The following is a 19,681-nucleotide window of genomic DNA, read 5'->3' as shown; positions in this document are numbered from 1 at the left end:
AAACCACAATTCTACTTGTGAATAATATTATGTCAATTCAATTTTCAAATCACACGGATGCACAAGATAATGTGTAAAATATGTTCACCTTTGCATGTGCACTTCCATTTGCATTTCTGCACTCTTGTTACAGAAAAAAATGTCATTTTAAGAAACAGTTTATTTCTTCATGTTTTTAGTTTTTAAATCCTTAATTATAATTTACTTTAAATCATGGTAACGTAAATATTGGTAACGTAAATATCGGTAACGTAAATATCTTTCTGAGGTTTATCGTAACTTTTAATGTTGTTGTTTAATTATTCCACTGTTAATTAAAGGCATATTCTAGTGCTTGAGTGTAAGGCAATTTGACTCATAGGAATCAGTGTAGTTCTCTTACTTAATTTGTGAATAAATACTAACACGTAAATTTCGATGGATTTTTTAACCATTGGACTCATAAGAAAAGGGGGGCTATTTTTTTTTTTTTATAAATACAGATAAACAGTGTCTTTTTTACCATTCCATGAAATGGAAGGTGTTCATGATGTTAAAAAGTTACAACTTAATCTTATTGAGTCAGTTCAGCAATCTTTCAAGTCCTTTTGAATTTCCAAATAGAAAAGTAATAATTTTGCGGTGACATCAAAATTTGATAAATATATTAAAATTTTTAAAAATTTGTGACACGCATATGTGTGAAGGGTGTGATATTCAGAAAATATAACTCAAATGTAGGACAATCTTACTAAGAAAAAGATATGTAAGTGATTTAAAACTTCAGTTTGGTTTAAAATGAAAACTACACTATGATCGGCGACAGTAACGTAAATATCGATTTCTGCTATAAAATGCGATTTTCGCCTAAGACAGTCATTCAAGTTACAACAAACAATTGTTGTATTTTAATCAACAACCAACAATAGTTCATATGACTGGCAGAAAATAAAAATTATTAGAAATATTGTATTACTTAAAACACTGTACATTATTTAAAGCGAATTGAGACTATAATTTGAGAATCAGTGATTATGATACATTGAAAATGAATAATTTGAATTAAATTATGCAAATTATATTATAAGTTTACCTTTGGCAAAAACATACATTTATATTGTCGCAACTTTTCTCAAAGAAATAACACGACTTTTATAAGTCACATCAAACACTAATCTGGTCAGATATGCTTTTATTTCTTTTAGCTGAAATTAAAAAAAGTATTATTTTATTGCTCCTTCTGTTTTGCCATATCTTACTATATATATATATGATATTTGATAAATTAAGAAATAAATTATATTTTATGACATGTGGTATCGGGGATGGGTGGGTTGGGGGTCGGTGGGGGACCTTCCACCCCCACCCCAAACACAAACTTTCCCCTCAAAAAATAGTTTTAGTTTTAATAGAATAATAAAATTGTTTATATTATATATCCATTTATTCTCTTTATTTCAAGTCCTTTTGGGTCATTCTTAATTTCCTTTTGGGTCCTTTTGGGTCGTTCCTGATTTCCTTTTTGGTCCTTTTGGGTCCTTTTGAGTAAATCGACGCACCGGCCGAGGTTTGCCGAGTGGGAAAACGTTTGCATTGACAATGTGTACGCGTTTGTCTCGGATTTTCGGAAATTCTGATGGACAGAGTACTTTCGTTTTCGCAGATTGTAAATAGCGAAAGTGTCAGGCAACTTACAGATAGATTTTGCTGTAAAGGCAAGCAGACAGAGAGATTTTATGCTGTTCAGAGACCACATTAAGGATGGCAACTCAGCGAACCATCTCAGAGTCCGAGGACAGAGATTTTGACGTAAAACTAGTCAAGGTATGTTGTAAAAATATTCACGGGGTATTAAGGGAGCGGATCTTTGCCGTTTCGTTGAAGTTACACTGACTATCTCAGATCAGTATCTGTTTTCACAACTGTTTTCAGAGTGCAGTGTGAAACAGACTTCATCATGTTCATAATGACGGGTCTTTTGAGCTGTTGTCAACAGTGTTGAGAACAATTACAATGAATCGTTAAGAAAAAGAACGGGGGCGCATCATTGGTATTATTCGGGTGCGTCGATTTACCCAAAAGGACCCAAAAGGAACCCAAAAGGACCCAAAAGGAACCCAAAAGGACCCAAAAGGAAATCAGAAGGACTCGAATTAATATATTATAATACATTGAAAATTAATAATTTGAATTAAATTATGAATATTATATTATAAATTTACCTAAAAATTGGCAAAAACATACATTTATATTGTTGCAACTTTTCTTAAAGAAATAACATACGACTTTTATAACACATCAATCATTAAATCTGGTCAAATATGCTTTGATTTCTTTTAGCTGAATTTAACAAAGTGCACTGTATTATTCTATTTCTCCTTCTGTTTTATTAGCCTATATCTTATAATATGATATTTGATAAATAAAGAAATAAGTTTATTTAATGACATGTTCTAGGCATATGGTATCGGGGATGGGTGGGGGTGGGGGATGGGGGGGGGGGGGCTCCCACCTCAACCCAAACACGCACTTTACCCTCAAAAAACTAGTTTTAGTTTTAATAAAATATGAAAGTATTCATTATATATCCATTTAATCTCTTTATTTCAAGTCCTTTTGGGTCGTTCTTAATTTTCTTTTGGGTCCTTTTGGGTTCCTTTTGGGTCCTTTTGGGTTCCTTTTGGGTCCTTTTGGGTCCTTTTGGGTAAATCGACGCACCGGTATTATTCTCTTTAGAGAAGTGGACAGGCTATCGCCTACTTCTCTAAAGAGAATACATTGGTATATGATAAATATTATACAAAAACACTGTATCAATTTTTCTCATTTAAATAATGAAAATAAGTTGTGATGGGTTCTAAACTGTGAAAATATTGAAGTACTTTCAGCTGTTTGTGAACTGGTTAGACAAACCATATAAAATACTGATGCATATAATGTGGCATTTCTCTTAATAATAATAATAATAGGTACATGTAAATTTCTATATTCAGAGAAAAACACTGTTACTGATTTTTTTTTTTAAATCTGACAGTTCTTAAATCCCCTTGTGAGTTGATCAATGGTGCAATATTACGTACGTGTCTTCTACATGCATGTATTAAAAGAAATTGAAAAAAAAATTGTATACTTCAAACACTAATAAATATTACTTTGGTCATAAGATATATGCAAACATGATGCTTATAATGTGCCAATGCACTGTCCCATGGTATCTTTTGCAATTTAGTGGAATATATTATAACTTAATATTATATTCCACTAAATTGCAACAGTATAAGGTATATATATATGTGTATATCAGGTCCAGTCCAAAGACTATTTCTACCTACGTAGCTATTAATACCTACCTAGGTATTTAAAGCTACCGAAAGTAGCTATTTTTACCTACTTTCTGCTTTACTTGCACTTTGTGGCCAAATGCAGGAACGGCGCAACATGGTGAGCACAAAATTTCTTGATATAGTCACACTGATGATGGATATGACAAAAATTTGGCCAAAAAATGATTACTTCGTATTTTATCAATTTTGCATAGAAACTAATGTAAAATTGCCGATTCAGGAAGTAATCATTTTTTGGCCAAAATTTTGTCGTATTCATCATTAGTGTGACTGTATCAAAAGATATGGTATTCACCAAGTTGCGCCGTTTGGTCTTTGTGCCGCAAAATGCAGAAGTTATAAAAAGTAGGTAAAAATAGCTACTTTGTGTAGCTTTAAATACCTACGTAGCTATTAATAGCTACGTAGGTAGAAATAGTCTTTGGACTGGACCTGTATATATGTATGTGTGTATATGTAAAAAAAAATGTACCGGTTTATATTTTTCTGTGTATGTATATCTCTGGCTTTTTTGCATTAATGGTACACAGTGGTACTTATCTATATTTTATAATATGTATTTGAATTTCACATGTTAGCAATTATTTCAACCATGTTTAAATTGATTAAGTAATATAAACATGTACTAAGAATATGCTGAATACTACTATTACATCACACTTTGTTAATAACTACCGGTATTATATGCTCTGACAGTCTGTTTAATAATCATGTATGTAATATGCCCACAAGGGCCTTGATCTGGAATAATAAATATATTCTGTTCTATTCATTGGATAATCTGAGCACACTTGAAAGAACTACGCACACTTTTAAGTACAGAACAGAACAGAACATTTTATTTCTAATTTAGAGCCCATAACAGACAAGTATGAAATTGTTACAATAATAAAGAAAAGATAAGCCAATGAATAGCAAAACAATTATACAATTAGCAGTTGACATAAATCATTTCAATAATAATCCTGTCTAAAAGGAATACATCAAATATGCATGTATGTGTAAAAGCCTAATGCTACTATAACATGTTATCATTTATAAAGAAGTATATAGGGTAAGGGTCATTTAAGGCCCCCACTCAGAAAATGTTTATCTTTACTATGCAGAGGGATAAGGCAAGGATGTTACTAAAAATATATAATTTAATTTGCTCAGGCGTTCCGTTGCCATGGAAACCGTCATCAAAATCATACACCTTCAGACCTCTAAATCTGGCATCTTATGCCATCTATTTTTATCTAACCGATCTTTAATTTTGATACCAACTATATTGTTTTAAGTTAATAATAGTATGTATACTTTGGGATATGTCAAAGTGAATATTTTACTAAGAAAATATATTTTAAATTTAATAGGTATTCCGTTACCATGGAAACTGTATTTAAACTCATTTCCTTATATCTGAAATCACGGCTTTATTGACAATAAAGAAATCTGTAATTTTGGTAGCATCTATTAAATATTCCAAAAATGTTTATATTTATATTTTGGATACTCTAAGATAATTTTTTACTTAGAATTATATTAAATTGATAGGCAATTCCGTTGCCATGGCAACCATTTTGTACAAACTTATTCCCTTAGACCAGTTTTTGTTATTTTTACCAAACAAAAGCAATCGTTAATTTTTTTTATACAATTTTTTGGATTTTTTTTTGGGGGGGGGGGGGGTTAAACTATATATTTTTAGGAAAAAAGAAAACAAGATATGCTTGTGAAACTCTGTGCGCCCGGCGGCAAAAAAGATCAGGGTTAGCTTAAAAAAAGCTATTTTTAGCATATAGGTTACAGTCAAGGTCACAAGGTCTTTGACCTTGGTGTCATTTGCAAACACTTAACTAGTGAAGTATGCATACCGAATATAAAGTCAATCTCCTATGGTTCAAAAGTAAAAGCGAAAGTTCGAAAAATCTATTTTTAGCATATAGGTCAAGGTCACAAGGTCATTGACCTTGGTGTCAGTTGAAAGTGTTTAATTAGGGGAGTATGCGTTCTAAATATGAAGTTTCTATCTCGAACGGTTCAAAAGTTAAGGCGATGGTTAAAGTTGACAACAGACAGAACAAGATGTGTTTGTGAAACACATTGCGCCCGGTGGCAACAAATTAAAAAAAAAAAAATTTTTTGGCATAAAGGTCACAATGAAGGTCACAAGGTCATTGATCATGGTGTCATTTGAAAGATCTTGATCAGTGAAGTATGCATGCCAAATATGAAGTCTCTATCTTTCATGGTTCAAAAGTTATGGTGAAGGTTTAAAAAAAAAGCTATTTTTAGCATATGTAACACACAGTCAAGGTCACAAGGTCATTGACCATGGTGTCATGTGAAAGGTCTTCAATGGTGCAGTATGCATGCCAAATATTAGGTCTCTATCTTTCTTCATTCAAAAGTTATGGCGAAGGTTATAGTTTGCCGTCAAAAAAGGCTATATTTAGCGTATAGGCCACAGTCAATGTCACAAGGTCATTGGCCATGGTCTCATTTGAAAGAGCTTCAGTAGTGGAGTAGGCATACCAAATATGAAGTCTCTATCCTTCATGATTCAAAAGTTATGGCCAAGGTTAAACTGTACAAAAAAAAAACTCTATTTTTAGCATATAGGTCACAGTCAAGGTCACAAGGTCATTGATCTTGGTGTCATTTCAAAGAGCTTCAGTAGTGGAGTAGGCATATTAAATATGAAGTTTCTATCATTCATGGTTGAAAAGTTATGGCCAAGGTTAAAGTTTGCAGACAAACAGACAGACAGACAGACAGGACAAAAACAATATACGCCTCGGATCTTTCGATCTGGGTGCATAAAAACAGCTAAACACACAAACAGACAGACAGGACAAAACTTATATATGCCCCAAATAAATTCAGGCGCATAAATATTTAACATTTTAACAAAAACTTGGTATTGAGGGACGTAGTTGTTGACAGGAATCAACTTTTCTCTCTTACAATAAGTCTGTCCATTAATGCAGTCCTTTCCGATAATAACTTTGTAACTTAGAAAAATTAGAAGTTTATATTCTAGAACATGTCCATGTGATTAAATCTCTAATTCAAAGTCTTGTCAAAAATTGTTATACCATAATCATTTATAAAATTCAAATAACTGGCAGATGAAAATATGAAAAATGCTATTAATTGGATTTCATCATTTATTCATAAAAAAAAATACATCTGTATCATCAGCATAATTTTGCAATATGAACATTAAAATTTTGCATAGCATGAACATATTTGAAGTGCAGAAATAAGTACAGTGTGTAGTGAAACAACATGTAAACTTGTATTTTTTTTTATATTTATGAATTTTTAATTTATGATTCTATAGCCAAAGTGTTGCCCGCGTGGCGCAGTAGTTTGAGTATCTTTCTATAGAGTCGCGAAGTAAGGAATCGAATCCCACCAAGGGACGTGGAGACCGGTCTTTCCTTTGACTTCGTATAAAATGAGGTCCCGTGTGTAGTAGGAGATAGCACAAAAAAGATCTCTCGCTGGTCAATTACCCTAAGTGTCGAGTTTAGGTTAGAATCTGTTGCCCTTCATCTGCAAGTGGTGGTATCTCAATATAAAGAACAATTCTCAACAGGGACATTAAACAACAATCTATCAATATGTGTATAAATGGCAGTGTCCATGTTTTGCTATGGGAAACTCAAAATATGTGTCGGATCAAAAAGTAAGAGGTGCACAATGGCAATATGTAATAAAGATTATGTGAAAGTTTCATCAAATTTCATCCAGTGGTATAAAAGGAGTTGCGGATAAGAGATGGGTATCCCAAAGCGTAAAAGACGGACGGACGGACAGACGGAATTAACGATTACTATATACCCTCCTGCTTTTCAAGCGAGGGGTATAAAAATGTTAAAGAAAACACTACGAATTCATGTAACTGGCAATACAGGAGATACATAAATTCAATGAACAGATTTGTTTGTTTGATGTTTTATCTACCCTTTCTAGAACTTTTTTCGAAATGTTATGTCTCGATTCCGAAATGAGATTTGAACCCTGTACTTAAGGATCGCTATACTCTGCAACTCATGGGCAAATGATCTAACCACTGCGCCACACAGGTGCACCAATAGACCTGGTGAAATACTGGAATCCTGTTTTGATATCATAGAGGGGGAAGGGAGCAATCAGTGAAATATACCGAGTAATTAATGATTTTCTAGTCTTTTGCCTCTTCGATAAAAAATTAGTTTCAACTGGTACAGTGTACTTTTTTGAGATTTTTCCGAAAAAATTCAACTACATGGGTAACAACCTTTACTGTATTAAAAACTACGAAGGTAGCAATGACACACGCCACTGTCTCAACACTCAAAAAAATGTATTTTAAAACTTCCTATCTGTAGAGTCCGGAAAAGAAATCACAATGTTTTAACTAGTTAATTAAAATAAAAAAGAAATTAATTAGTATAATATTTTTAAAAAAATAAAAATAAAATAGTTGAGGTAAAAAAAATCAAAATCATGTTGAGTGCTACTGCAGTAATCAGTAAAAAAAATGTTTAGAGAAAGGGTATATGACTACATGTATATGTACATGTATAACGGGTTCTTCGAAATTCGTAATACAACTAAGTATAAGCCTATTTAATTTATTAATGAACACTATGATAATTTTTATAATAACAAATTTACCCTAAAAATTCAGAAATTAAATTAATGAATTATTAGAATTAAAAATGTGATGCATTTTTATTGTTTTGTAGCACCGTGACTATATAGATAAAACAAGGGCGGATCCAGAGGGGGGGTCCAGGGGGTCCGGACCCCCCCTTTTTCGCGGACCAAAAAAATGTATACACCCCCCCCCAAAAAAAAAAATTAGAAATATGAATCAAGAAAAAAAGGAAAGAAAGAAAAAAAAAGAAAAGAAATAGAAAGTTGACGAGATCTTACCGGAAACATCAGCGCTGTACGTATACAGTTTTGTTAGCTCACCTGAGCCGAAGGCTCAAGTGAGCTTATCTGATCACATTTTGTCCGTCGTCCGTCCGTCTGTCTGTCCGTCCGTCCGTCTGTCCATCTGTAAACTTTTCACATTTTCGACTTCTTCTCAAGAACCACTGGGCCAATTGTGACCAAACTTGGTACAAAGCATCCTTGGGTGAAGGGGAATTTAAATTGTTAAAATGAAGGGACATATCCCCTCGCAAGGGGAGATAATCAAGAAAAGACAAAAATAGGGTTGGGTCATTAAAAAATCTTCTTCTTAAGAACCACTGGGCCAGAAAAGCTGAAACTTATGTGGAAGCATCCTGTTATAATGTAGATTCTAAATTGTTCAAATAATGACCCCCGGGGGAAGGGCAGGGCCACAATGGGGAATCAAAGTTTTATATAGAAATATATAGGAAAATTCTTTGAAAATCTTCTTCTCAAGAACCACTGGGCCAGAAAAGCTGAAACTTATGTGGAAGCATCCTGGTGTAGTGTAGATTTAAAATTGTTCAAATCATGACACCTGGGGGAAGGGAAGCGCCACAATCGGGTATCAAAGTTTTACATAGAAATATATAGGAAAAATCTTTGAAAATCTTCTTCTCAAGAACCACTGGGCCAAAAAAGCTGAAACTTATGTGGATGCATCCTGGTATAATGTAGATTCTAAATTGTTCAAATAATGACCCCTGGGGGAAGGGCGGGGCCACAATGGGGAACCAAAGTTTTATATAGAAATAATATAGGAAAAATCTTTGAAAATCTTCTTCTCAAGAACCACTGGGCTAGAAAAGCTGAAACTTATGTGGAAGCATCCTGGTGTAGTGTAGATTCTAAATTGTTTAAATCATGACCCCCGGGGGAAGGACGGGCCACAATGGGGTATCAACGTTTTACATAGAAATATATAGGAAAATTCTTTGAAAATCTTCTTCTCAAGAACCACTGGGCCAGAAAAAGTGAAACTTATGTGGAAGCATTCTGGGGTAGTGTAGATTCTAAATTGTAGGAATCATGACCCCCGGGGGAAGGGCGGGGCCATTATAGGGAATCAAAGTTTTACATAGAAATATATAGGAAAATTCTTTGAAAATCTTCTTCTCGGGAACCACTGGGCCAAAAAAGCTGAAACTTATGTGGAAGCATCCTGGTATAATGTAGATTCTAAATTGTTCAAATAATGACCCCCGGGAGAAGGGCGGGGCCACAATGGGGAATCAAAGTTTTACATAGAAATATATAGGAAAATTCTTTGAAAATCTTCTTCTCAAGAACCACTGGGCTAGAAAAGCTGAAACTTATGTGGAAGCATCCTGGTGTAGTGTAGATTCTAAATTGTTTAAATCATGACCCCCGGGGGAAGGACGGGCCACAATGGGGTATCAAAGTTTTACATAGAAATATATAGGAAAATTCTTTGAAAATCTTCTTCTCAAGAACCACTGGGCCAGAAAAGCTGAAACTTATGTGGAAGCATTCTGGGGTAGTGTAGATTCTAAATTGTAGGAATCATGACCCCCGGGGGAAGGGCGGGGCCATTATAGGGAATCAAAGTTTTACATAGAAATATATAGGAAAAATCTTTGAAAATCTTCTTCTCGGGAACCACTGGGCCAAAAAAGCTGAAACATATGTGCCCATGGAAGGATCATGGGGTAGTGTAGATTTCAAAATGTCTAAATTATGATCAGTGGGGTAGGGTGGGGATGCATTATGTATAACGAGGGGGAAATCTGGTAAAGAACAGAATGGTCAAAGCTTCTCAGGTGAGCGATGTGGCCCATGGGCCTCTTGTTTAGAATAACTCTGAAGCTGCTTCTAGTAAGGCATGAAGATTAAACTGCCCATAATTCATAAATATTATGGTAAGCCATTACTTTTTTTTTTATTAAGAGTTGTTTATATTGAACTACGCTACTAGCCAAATGTTTGATTCTTAGGCTGAGTCATACACGACGATTTTGAAAAAGGTCGTTTCACGTGTAACACAAATACATGTGGAAGGCTGGTTGTTACAATGTATCATGAACATTGGCTAAATATACAGTATTATTATACCTCATTATAAATATTCTACACAACGCGTTATCTGATTGGTTCTAGGTTATCACTTGATCGGGCCGTAAAACTTCATATTTCCCGTCGTCGGCACGCTTTTCATCATATTCCACCTCTTCGGAACACCTAGTGAATTTTCCCGCAATATAGTTCTCGTTCGTTGAACGAAAACTCCCGAGAGTAGTAGACGTCACAATAGCCTGGTTTACGTCACAAAACTTTACGTTATCAATGAAAGTGAATTTGAGAGCAGTGCCGAATTTGAAAGTTTATGTTTATTTCAAAGGATTTGCTTGTTTTGGTATAATAAACAATTCATTGCATGAATGTTCGGGAAACATGAAGACTTATTCAGCCAAGAAATATCATATTCCCTCGGGGGAATATGATTTTTCTTGGCTGAATAAATCTCCATACTTCCCTCACTATCATGCAATAAATGTATAATATATTGACGGTGTGACCGTTGTAGCGAGCGCAGCTATATAGTACAAACTTTATGCTCTGAGAGGGGCTTTTCTTTTTAATTCTCAAGCCATGGATGGATATATAACATACAGATTGAGTACAAAATTTATAAGAAGCCCTGTGATCTGAACAAACTTTGTTTATCAAATATATTCAGTTCATGAAAGGGTTAGGCAGTAGAACAAGCAGTGCAGCTACTTCAGTTTTTTGCATATTTTTTATAAAACACATAGGGGCCTATTATACTATATTTATCACATAAACGTCACGATTCAAAACTACACGTGGGGGTGGTTATGTACGTGATTATCAATTTCATTAATTTTGTAACAAATACCCCAAACTATGCATAAACTCTCAAGTTTGTGAACGGCACGGTGTAGGGGAGGGGTCTACCATTGAGTTTTATCTTCATAGAGAGTCAGCTATGTAACACAAATACATGTAGAAGGCTGGTTGTTACAATTGTAACAGGAAAGGAGAAAATGTATGGCTGGACCGGGAATCGAACCCGGGACCCTTGTATCTCTAGTCAGGTGCTCTACCAATTGAGCTATCCAGGCCGATATCCACGGCCAAAACCATTATACATTCCTCCCTCCTAAATGGTCTTCGCCCTCGACACAACCCAAGTTCTTATTGCCCCTGGCAGGACTTTCACCTGCAATTCCAGGGGTGGTCAACGGCACCAAATCTGTAACAGGAAAGGAGAAAATGCACGGCTGGACCGGGAATCGAACCCCTGCATCACCAGTCAGGTGCTCTACCAATTGAGCTATCCAGGCCGATATCCACGGCCAAAACCATTACACAATGTATCATGAACATTGGCTAACATATACACATGTACAGTAATATATTGACGGTGTGACCGTTGTAGCGAGCGCAGCTATATAGTACAAACTTTATTCTCTGCGTTCAAACACAAAACGGGGGGGGGGGCTTTTCTTTTTAATTCTCAAGCCATGAAGTAGACATTTTCTTTAGATCATTTACATGTACACAAACAAAGTGGGGTGAAAATTGGGAGCGGTAGATGTTGCAAACAGTATACCTAATAGGTCAAAATGTTGGACCCCCCTTTTACAAATTCCTGGATCCGCCTATGTAAAATGTTGATTCAAAACTTTCCTACTATTTTTTTTATTTATTTTCATTTAGATCTATTTATTATTTTTATTTTGTACATATAGATTATGCAATAAAACTAAATCATAGAAATATTAATATTATTTTTGTTGTCTATTTGTACTCAACATTTATAGAAAAAAATTATTTTAGTTGGTTTTATTGAAATTACTAATGCCCCGGACTTCTTAGAATAACGTTGAATTTTTTACACGTGTGGTTGGCCGTACATTTGTTGCCTTGTAAACAGGTAAACAATGAACGATACGGGAAGAAATGACAACGTACAAAGTAGATATGGAAATATGCACACGCAATGAACGTATTTAAACATGATCAAATAATTTTATAAAATGTATACTGTGTAAATATTTCTTTTATGAACTGATTTAATGTACAGTAGACGAAGTTTGAGCAATTCGAAGGTCAAACTCGATCATCGTGTTCCTTGTGATCCACACCCGTACATTCACAGATCAACAGATCAATGTCGATACCAATAAAATATATTCTTTAATCACAAATATGTTTTAAAAAAAGATATGTCTAGAACTTTATGTTGGAAAATATACATGAAGCAATCGATAGATGATTCTACCTTCGAAATAAAAAAATTCAACACATGTCAACAACGTCGTCGTCATTCTCCGTACATGCTTGTGACGTCACGCGAGTCAGAAAGTGCTATTTTTCTCAAGGTTTTTTAATTTTTTAAGTGTGTGCACTTTATGAACAAGATTATTTTTTTGAATGAAGACGTTTTTTGACAATATCTTTTACGTGTGTAAATATCTTTCTTGTTCAAGGCGTTGAACATACATAAAATCGCCGATAACGATGCTAAAAATGCCACTCTTAGGCGTTTTCTTGTAAACTTAGTCACTTTAAACCTTCAATTCTCTGTATATTACTTAAATCAAAATATCAATTTAACCATACAAGAAAAGTATAAATTCTAATCTTTCAAAAAATATCAATTTCATTGAGGTTTATTGGCGTTTAAATTGTAACAAAAACGGGGGCCAAACTATAATAGAAACCCTATATAGTTCTTTGCCCACAAAATTAAGAGTTTCCTTATCTTCTGTATTGAGTAACCAATAAAGTTTTTGTTCATCATCTAAAGCTGAAAATAGTGGAAATTTATGATTAATTAACTGAAACATTTCTTTTCTTTGATGATCAAATTTTTTACATGTTATTAAAAAATGAGTTTCATCATCTATGTTGTTAGAATTACATCTATTACATCTAGTACGAAGAACAGTTTAATGATGATTGATTAATTATTTTAATACTACATAGTATCCCTGTAGTTCCAGCTCTTGTCTAATGAAATAAAGGGGAATAGACAATATTTTCCACTGAAATCAGGCTATAAATTAAAGCATCACCATTTTCTGAAATAATCTTATATATGAATAAATTTTTTTAAAAATCTTTTCTTATGGTTTATATGCCTATAAAATTAGACATTATATATGCCTAGTAAAAAACAATGTTTCAGTTGTAAATCGGAAATTGCTGAAAAAAATAGGTATTTATGGAAAAAAAGACAAAAATATTGTCTACCTATCCCCCCAACACAAACAGTATTTGTGAAATGACAGTCAATATTACCTGTAAAAAGGGTTTTTGGGGGAATTTTTAATTTGGGAGGGGGGATTAAGGGGTGGAACTGGAAGATGTGTTTCCAAATATATTGCATTTTCCATTGATTTCTTTAGTGATAAACATGAGTTTACACAATTTTAGGCCTATCTTTCATTGTTCTCCCAATAAGTAATGTTTTATGAAAGTCCATTTACAAATCAGAATTAATATAAAAAATCATCTGAATATCTTCAGTCTCCTTAATTTTTGAAAATTGACTTGGAGGTAAGCTGGAGAACAATACTGTGGGATCGTTCGCATTTTTTTCCTTGATCTGCCATATAAAATGTTAACATTTTAGTGAGAGAAGAAATTTTAGCGGCCACTGACCACTTCATGTTACAGTTTATAATGAGGAAAAATGAAAATAATAAACACAAAATCTTTTTGAGGCACAGATATATGGTACATGTATGTAATAAAAGGGTAATTGATGCTATCAAGAACATGTATTTTCAACATTTTGATTTTTTTCTAGCTTTCAGATATCAAGTCTTATTTTACCTGCACAATATGTACCAATTTGTTCAGTGGAACTTTAACAACAAGATGTGGGCATCGCTGCTGTGCACACTGTATTCAGAATTGGTTCCAGAGACAACAGAAATGTCCTGTTTGCAACCAACAAGTTCGAGTAGGTCAAGAAACAAGAGATCACCAGTTTGATGAGTTGTTGAGTAAGCATCTAATATTTATTTTTTATCATTTAAGTTAATAAGTCGTAATTATAGTATACTGTATAAGCAGAAATTTCAGTGAGGATTTGATTTTGGCATTATTAGCAAGGGTGCCAAGATTTGTAAAATTGAATATCATTAAAAATTTATTGTGCTTTAATTAATATTTGTAATGGTTTCTTTAAGTGAGCTTTTTAAAATTGCTAAAATTACATCTCGATCGCTATAAATAAAATAAATACCAATTTTGAAGGACAAATAGCTAAATTTGCATCTCGCTAAAATTTACACTTTTACAGTATTTTAAAGTTCTTTTATTTTAAATGAATGTTCTTAGTTGAAATTAGGAGGAACTAACAATTAAAGTCAATGGTCCTGAGTCCACTCTTATTGTAAGACCCCTAACAGCAAACAATTTATCAATTTTTTAGAGGTTGACTTAAATTCAGCTTTGTCTTTCAGGGATTATTACACGTCTTTATTGTTTTTCTTATATCGAATTGTCATATGATGCCTTTCAGTGACCATCAAATAAGCAGTACACTTAAGTATCAGCCTATGCATTATACTTTCTATTTACATTAAATACTGGTACATATCAATGTTTGAAAGACCCATTTTATGAGTGCTTCTTAATGAGAGGAACAGGCCCAACAAAACCGAATGTAAGTTTGTCAAGGGTACCACAGCCATGTGTTGAATCAGGTCTGAGGACCCCCTTGATGTTGTGAGGAGTTTTCTGGGTAAAGGCACAAAAGTTGATATCAATTATTTTTTAAAGCAAATAATACAACAAATGGTTTGTTTAAAAAAAAAAATCCCAAGAAGATTGGTATGAACTGTAAGTTGGTTATCTATTCATCGACAGGAACAATCAAAGAGAAAGCGGTTAGTGAGGCTGATGTTACGGCTAGACAACTCCTGGAGTCAGGTGAGTCAGGGTCTCTTAAAAGCTTTTTTGATGCAGTAAAACTTGCTTTATATAAAGAATATTCCTGGGGATGCCTGCATCACTGCATGAGATTCCTTATTGAAAACTGTTTTGTTTTAATAGTCATAAGAAAATTCCTTGATAATAAAGTAAAAGAATGGGAGAGCATATTGTATCATTTGTATGGAACTGTATTTACAAGTTCCCTAATAGACAACCATATAATCAAGAGAGTGCTGGCAAAAGTAAAAAAAATGGAAGAAGACTAAAAATCTTAAATATTTTCACTCCACATATGAGAATCCTAGAAATTGAATACCTCGATCTTGTGCAAGTTCTATTTTAAAATTTCAATCCTTTTTAAAGACCCCTCATATGCCAATTTATCTTTTTTTTTATTTTGAAAGATGGAAATGGTACTAACAATGATAATGGACCTAGCCTTCATGTGGACCACAAATTAGCTGATGCATTGTGTACTTTGTTGCCTCGTAAGGACAGAGATCTGAAAGAAATGGTGGATAAATTGATAGCAGAAAAGGATAAAACCCTGCAAACACTAAAGGAAAAAGAATTGCCAGAGAGAGACAGGACAATACAACTTCTTCAAGGTAAGATTTAATAGATAGATTTGACTTGATACATTAAAATACAAGTACAAAAGAATAAGTTATAGAGATTTTAACTTTGATGTGTAATTAGAATGTTACCGTAAAGCAAACATGTACAATATTTAGATTCATTACTCTCCTCCAAATCTTTTTCCTTTTGACAAATTATGGCTATAAACACGAGGATTATTGATCACTGCTGATAGGTCACTGTTTGCTTACTTATTCCACTAAAAATGTATGTCTTGTATATTCTCGTGTTATTGTGCGAGACAATTAGCTCACAAAAATATCATTCTTGTGTTCATTATTTCTAAAAATTATATAAAGTAACAAAAATTTGAGAAAATTTTGTCTTGTTTATTATCTCAAGAAAATAAGGAGTTGCGAAAATTTTGTGATCTACGGAATACCAACATATTCCATTGATATAAAAAAAAAAGAAAGAAAGAAAGTACTGGTTTTTTCTGAATTTGTTTAGCCCATGCCAAGAAACTTGAAGAAGAGGTCAAGCAAGTTAAGACATTACAGGAGAAGCTAGAGAAATTGCGACAGAGTGAGGCGAAATGTAACGAGGAAAAACACCAATTAAAAGGTAAGGGAGAAATGACGACAGAGTGAGGGGAAATGCAATGAGGAAAAACATCAGGTAAAAGGTAAGGGAGAAATGGCAACAGAGTGAGGAGAAATGTAAGGAGGAAAAACATCAGTTAAAAGGTAAGGGAGAAATGGCGAGAGTGAGGTGAAATGTAAGGAGGAAAAACATCAGTTAAAAGGTAAGGGAGAAATGGCGAGAGTGAGGTGAAATGTAACGAGGAAAAACATCAGTTAAAAGGTAAGGGAGAAATGGCGAGAGTGAAGTGAAATGTAACGAGGAAAAACATCAGTTAAAAGGTAAGGGAGAAATGGCGACAGAGTGAGGAGAAATGTAACGAGGAAAAACATCAGTTAAAAGGTAAGGGAGAAATGGCGACAGAGTGAGGAGAAATGTTACGAGGAAAAACATCAGTTAAAAGGTAAGGGAGAAATGGCGACAGAGTGAGGGGAAATGTTACGTGGAAAAACATCAAAGGTATTATTAAAAGGTAAGGGAAAATTGAGATATAGAGTGTGGCAAAATGTAACAAGTAAAAATATCAGTTAAAAGGCAAGGGAGAAATTGCAACAGAGTGTGGCGAAATGTATCTATTAAAAACATCTGCTGAAAGGTAAGGGAACTACCTGGTAACTCTTTTTGGTGCTGCACTCTACCAAAAAAAGGAACTGAACTTGTTTTAAATGAAAAAAAAAAACTTTATGTCTTAGGCCAGCATTTTTTTATTTTTAGGTTTACGAACATCAGAATGAAAAAGTCTCGTAGGAGGAGGAAATAAAAAAAAATCATATTTTGGATACATTATCGACTTTTCTACATTAATTTTTGCATCTTTTTTTATGCTCTCCTAACAGGCTTCTTGCCACTGGACACATAAGGGTTACAAAGGGGAAAATACAACCTTTAATTGTTTATTTCATCATCTACCAGTTGGGGGCAGTGATATAAATCTTTTGATGTTGGACAAAATACAGATTTAAAAAAAAAAAATCAATTTTTTAAATCTCTTTTAATGTATCTTCATTTTTGTTTTTAATGTGTGTTAGGTAGAAATTATTCTAAAATATTAATATACTCGAGACCTATAAAAGTAATAATTCCTTTCAGAAAACAGACAGGGAGTATTCCCAAGGAGTATTGAGGAGTAGGGTGGAATTTTTTTCAATTAAGTGTAAAATATTTTTTCTGGCTGCAATAAATGATACTACATGCCTGTATATATTAGTATATTCTTGTTTTTAAATAGTTGAAATATTTTATTTCTTTAGGCTATTGTTCATTTCTTCCTCAGATGGACTTAACTTCTCCCATAGTTTTATTCATTACATCTGATGCATAAGCGACCCTTTTCTGAAGAATGATGCTAAGAATGTAAGCTATGACAGAAACCTAAACAATGTCTCTGACAATAGCTACCATGGGCAGTTTTAAACCTGTGGGCGGAAAATAAGTTACAATTACAGACAGTTACTTGTGAATACGGATATATAATTATCTCACCAACATGTCACTTTGAAACAAAGTCGTCAGCATTTTATTGTGCTCTGAACGGATGAAATGTTTTGAATGGCACTCCTATCGATAAATATTTACAGTAAACCAAGCTTTAGTGCTGCTATGGACTTGACACAAATCTCCCCTCGTTACCCGCCATGTTCATTTAAAACCGGAAGTACGAGTTCGTAAATTTGAAATCTCGATCCCGACTCAAATTTGACATCGGAAAGAAAAAATTCTGTTTTTCTCAATTTTATTTTTTTTCTGAAAATTCAAAAACTTGAGCGGCGGGTTTGTAAACCTAAAAATAAAAAAATGCTGGCCTTACTTACAGATCAATGATAAATTTCATGCTCCAAAATATTTCTGTCTACAGATACACAGAAGTGGTTAAAAATCAGTTTGAAATTCTGATATTAAAGTAACATACACATTTTTTGATAACAGGAGAATTACAGAGAGTAAATGGAGAATTAACTACTTTAAAGACAGTAGATGTAACTCGACAACAACAAGTAAAGGAGCTGTACGGACAAATGCAAAAGCAGGTGGCTGAAATACAGGCTCTGAACATGTATCTCGGTACGTTCAACAGAGATATTTGGTATTTTTGTGCATGACTTTCAATCCTTGTATTTCAGTATATAACATAAAATTGACCTCTCCGATAATGAAAGCACAGTTTACGAAAATTAATGATTCATATAACACTACATACAAATAATTACCTGTATGTAAATATACATCAATTTGTAAATATGCACAATTTTTGTTGCAGATGAAAAAACAAAAGTGGCAGAGAAAGCAGACAGTCTGCAGACAACTGTGAATCAATTGGAGAAAGATTTACAACAAAGAATTAGTGAGTTTTTACAGTTTCATATAATGACAATTAAGGGTGTTTTTACTACTTAGTATCAGCACACTTACACCATTTTAAAGCTAAATTAATTATATATGTACATATATGAGTCCTGTGCATGAATGCATCAAAATGGCTTTTTCCTAGCAAAATGCAATTTAAATATTAATATAAAAGGAACAGTGAGATTCCATCTGGATATATATATTCTATGATAATGTTATTGTTTTACAGATGAGGTTACATATCTTCAACAGTTTGTAATGTTTAAGGATCTTTATGACCAGAGAAATCAGGAGGCCCGTAATCTAGAACAAGATGTCAACAGGAAAGACACTACTATCCTAGACCAGCAAGACCAGATCAGCAGCATGAATGGCAAGCTCTCTCTCTCTCTCTCTCTCTCTTAATGTTATAAATTGTACAAAGGTTTTAACAGATTGTTAACAAAACCAGAATGTTGAAGAAACATACATAACAAAAACACGCTTCAGATGTTATTTAAAATGTCATCCATATTCACTGTCAATTTTACCCTGCACAGATAAGATCATGGCCTTGTCAAAGCAGATTCAGGAGACACCCCTGTCCATTCAACAGGCCGAGACTCGCTACCAAAAACAGCTACAAGAAATGGAAGAAAATATGAGGGCCTTCTTTGGTAAATATGTATAGAAAATATTATGTTAAATGAATCAGTTTGAACAAATTTGATAATTTCCCAGAAGTACAATTTTAAATCTTTTACATTGCATGTACAAATCGAATTATGGCACGCAATGATCAAAATACTTTTATTTTATTGAAGTGATTCATTTATTTTTTTGTTTACTTTTTAGGTCACCTGAGAAAACTCAGGTGACCTATTGCTATCTGTTTTCGTCCATCGTCGTGCGTCGTCCATTAACATTTGAACATTTTCAGC

General features: G+C 33.7%; 1 protein-coding gene across 1 annotated transcript; it reads left to right on the top strand.

Moving 5' to 3' along the window:
* The first annotated feature begins 1,619 nt into the window (after positions 1-1,619).
* Positions 1,620-19,446, top strand: LOC134264642 (E3 ubiquitin-protein ligase TRAIP-like). Its single transcript, XM_062746914.1, has 9 exons — positions 1,620-1,803; positions 14,062-14,260; positions 15,129-15,191; positions 15,599-15,802; positions 16,284-16,397; positions 18,342-18,476; positions 18,673-18,756; positions 18,991-19,134; positions 19,301-19,446. The coding sequence occupies exons 1-9, from the start codon at positions 1,741-1,743 to the stop codon at positions 19,429-19,431; spliced, it is 1,137 nt and encodes a 378-aa protein (XP_062602898.1). The 5' UTR covers positions 1,620-1,740; the 3' UTR covers positions 19,432-19,446.
* The last annotated feature ends 235 nt before the right edge of the window (positions 19,447-19,681 follow it).

Source organism: Saccostrea cucullata, unplaced genomic scaffold (genome assembly GCF_032062105.1).
Source record: "Saccostrea cucullata isolate Sc308-1 unplaced genomic scaffold, CSIRO_AGI_Scuc_v1 ctg10986, whole genome shotgun sequence".
NCBI classification, from domain to species: Eukaryota; Metazoa; Mollusca; class Bivalvia; order Ostreida; family Ostreidae; genus Saccostrea; species Saccostrea cuccullata.
The sequence above is the reverse complement of the archived record's forward strand: the minus strand, read 5'-3'. Positions and strand labels throughout refer to the sequence as shown.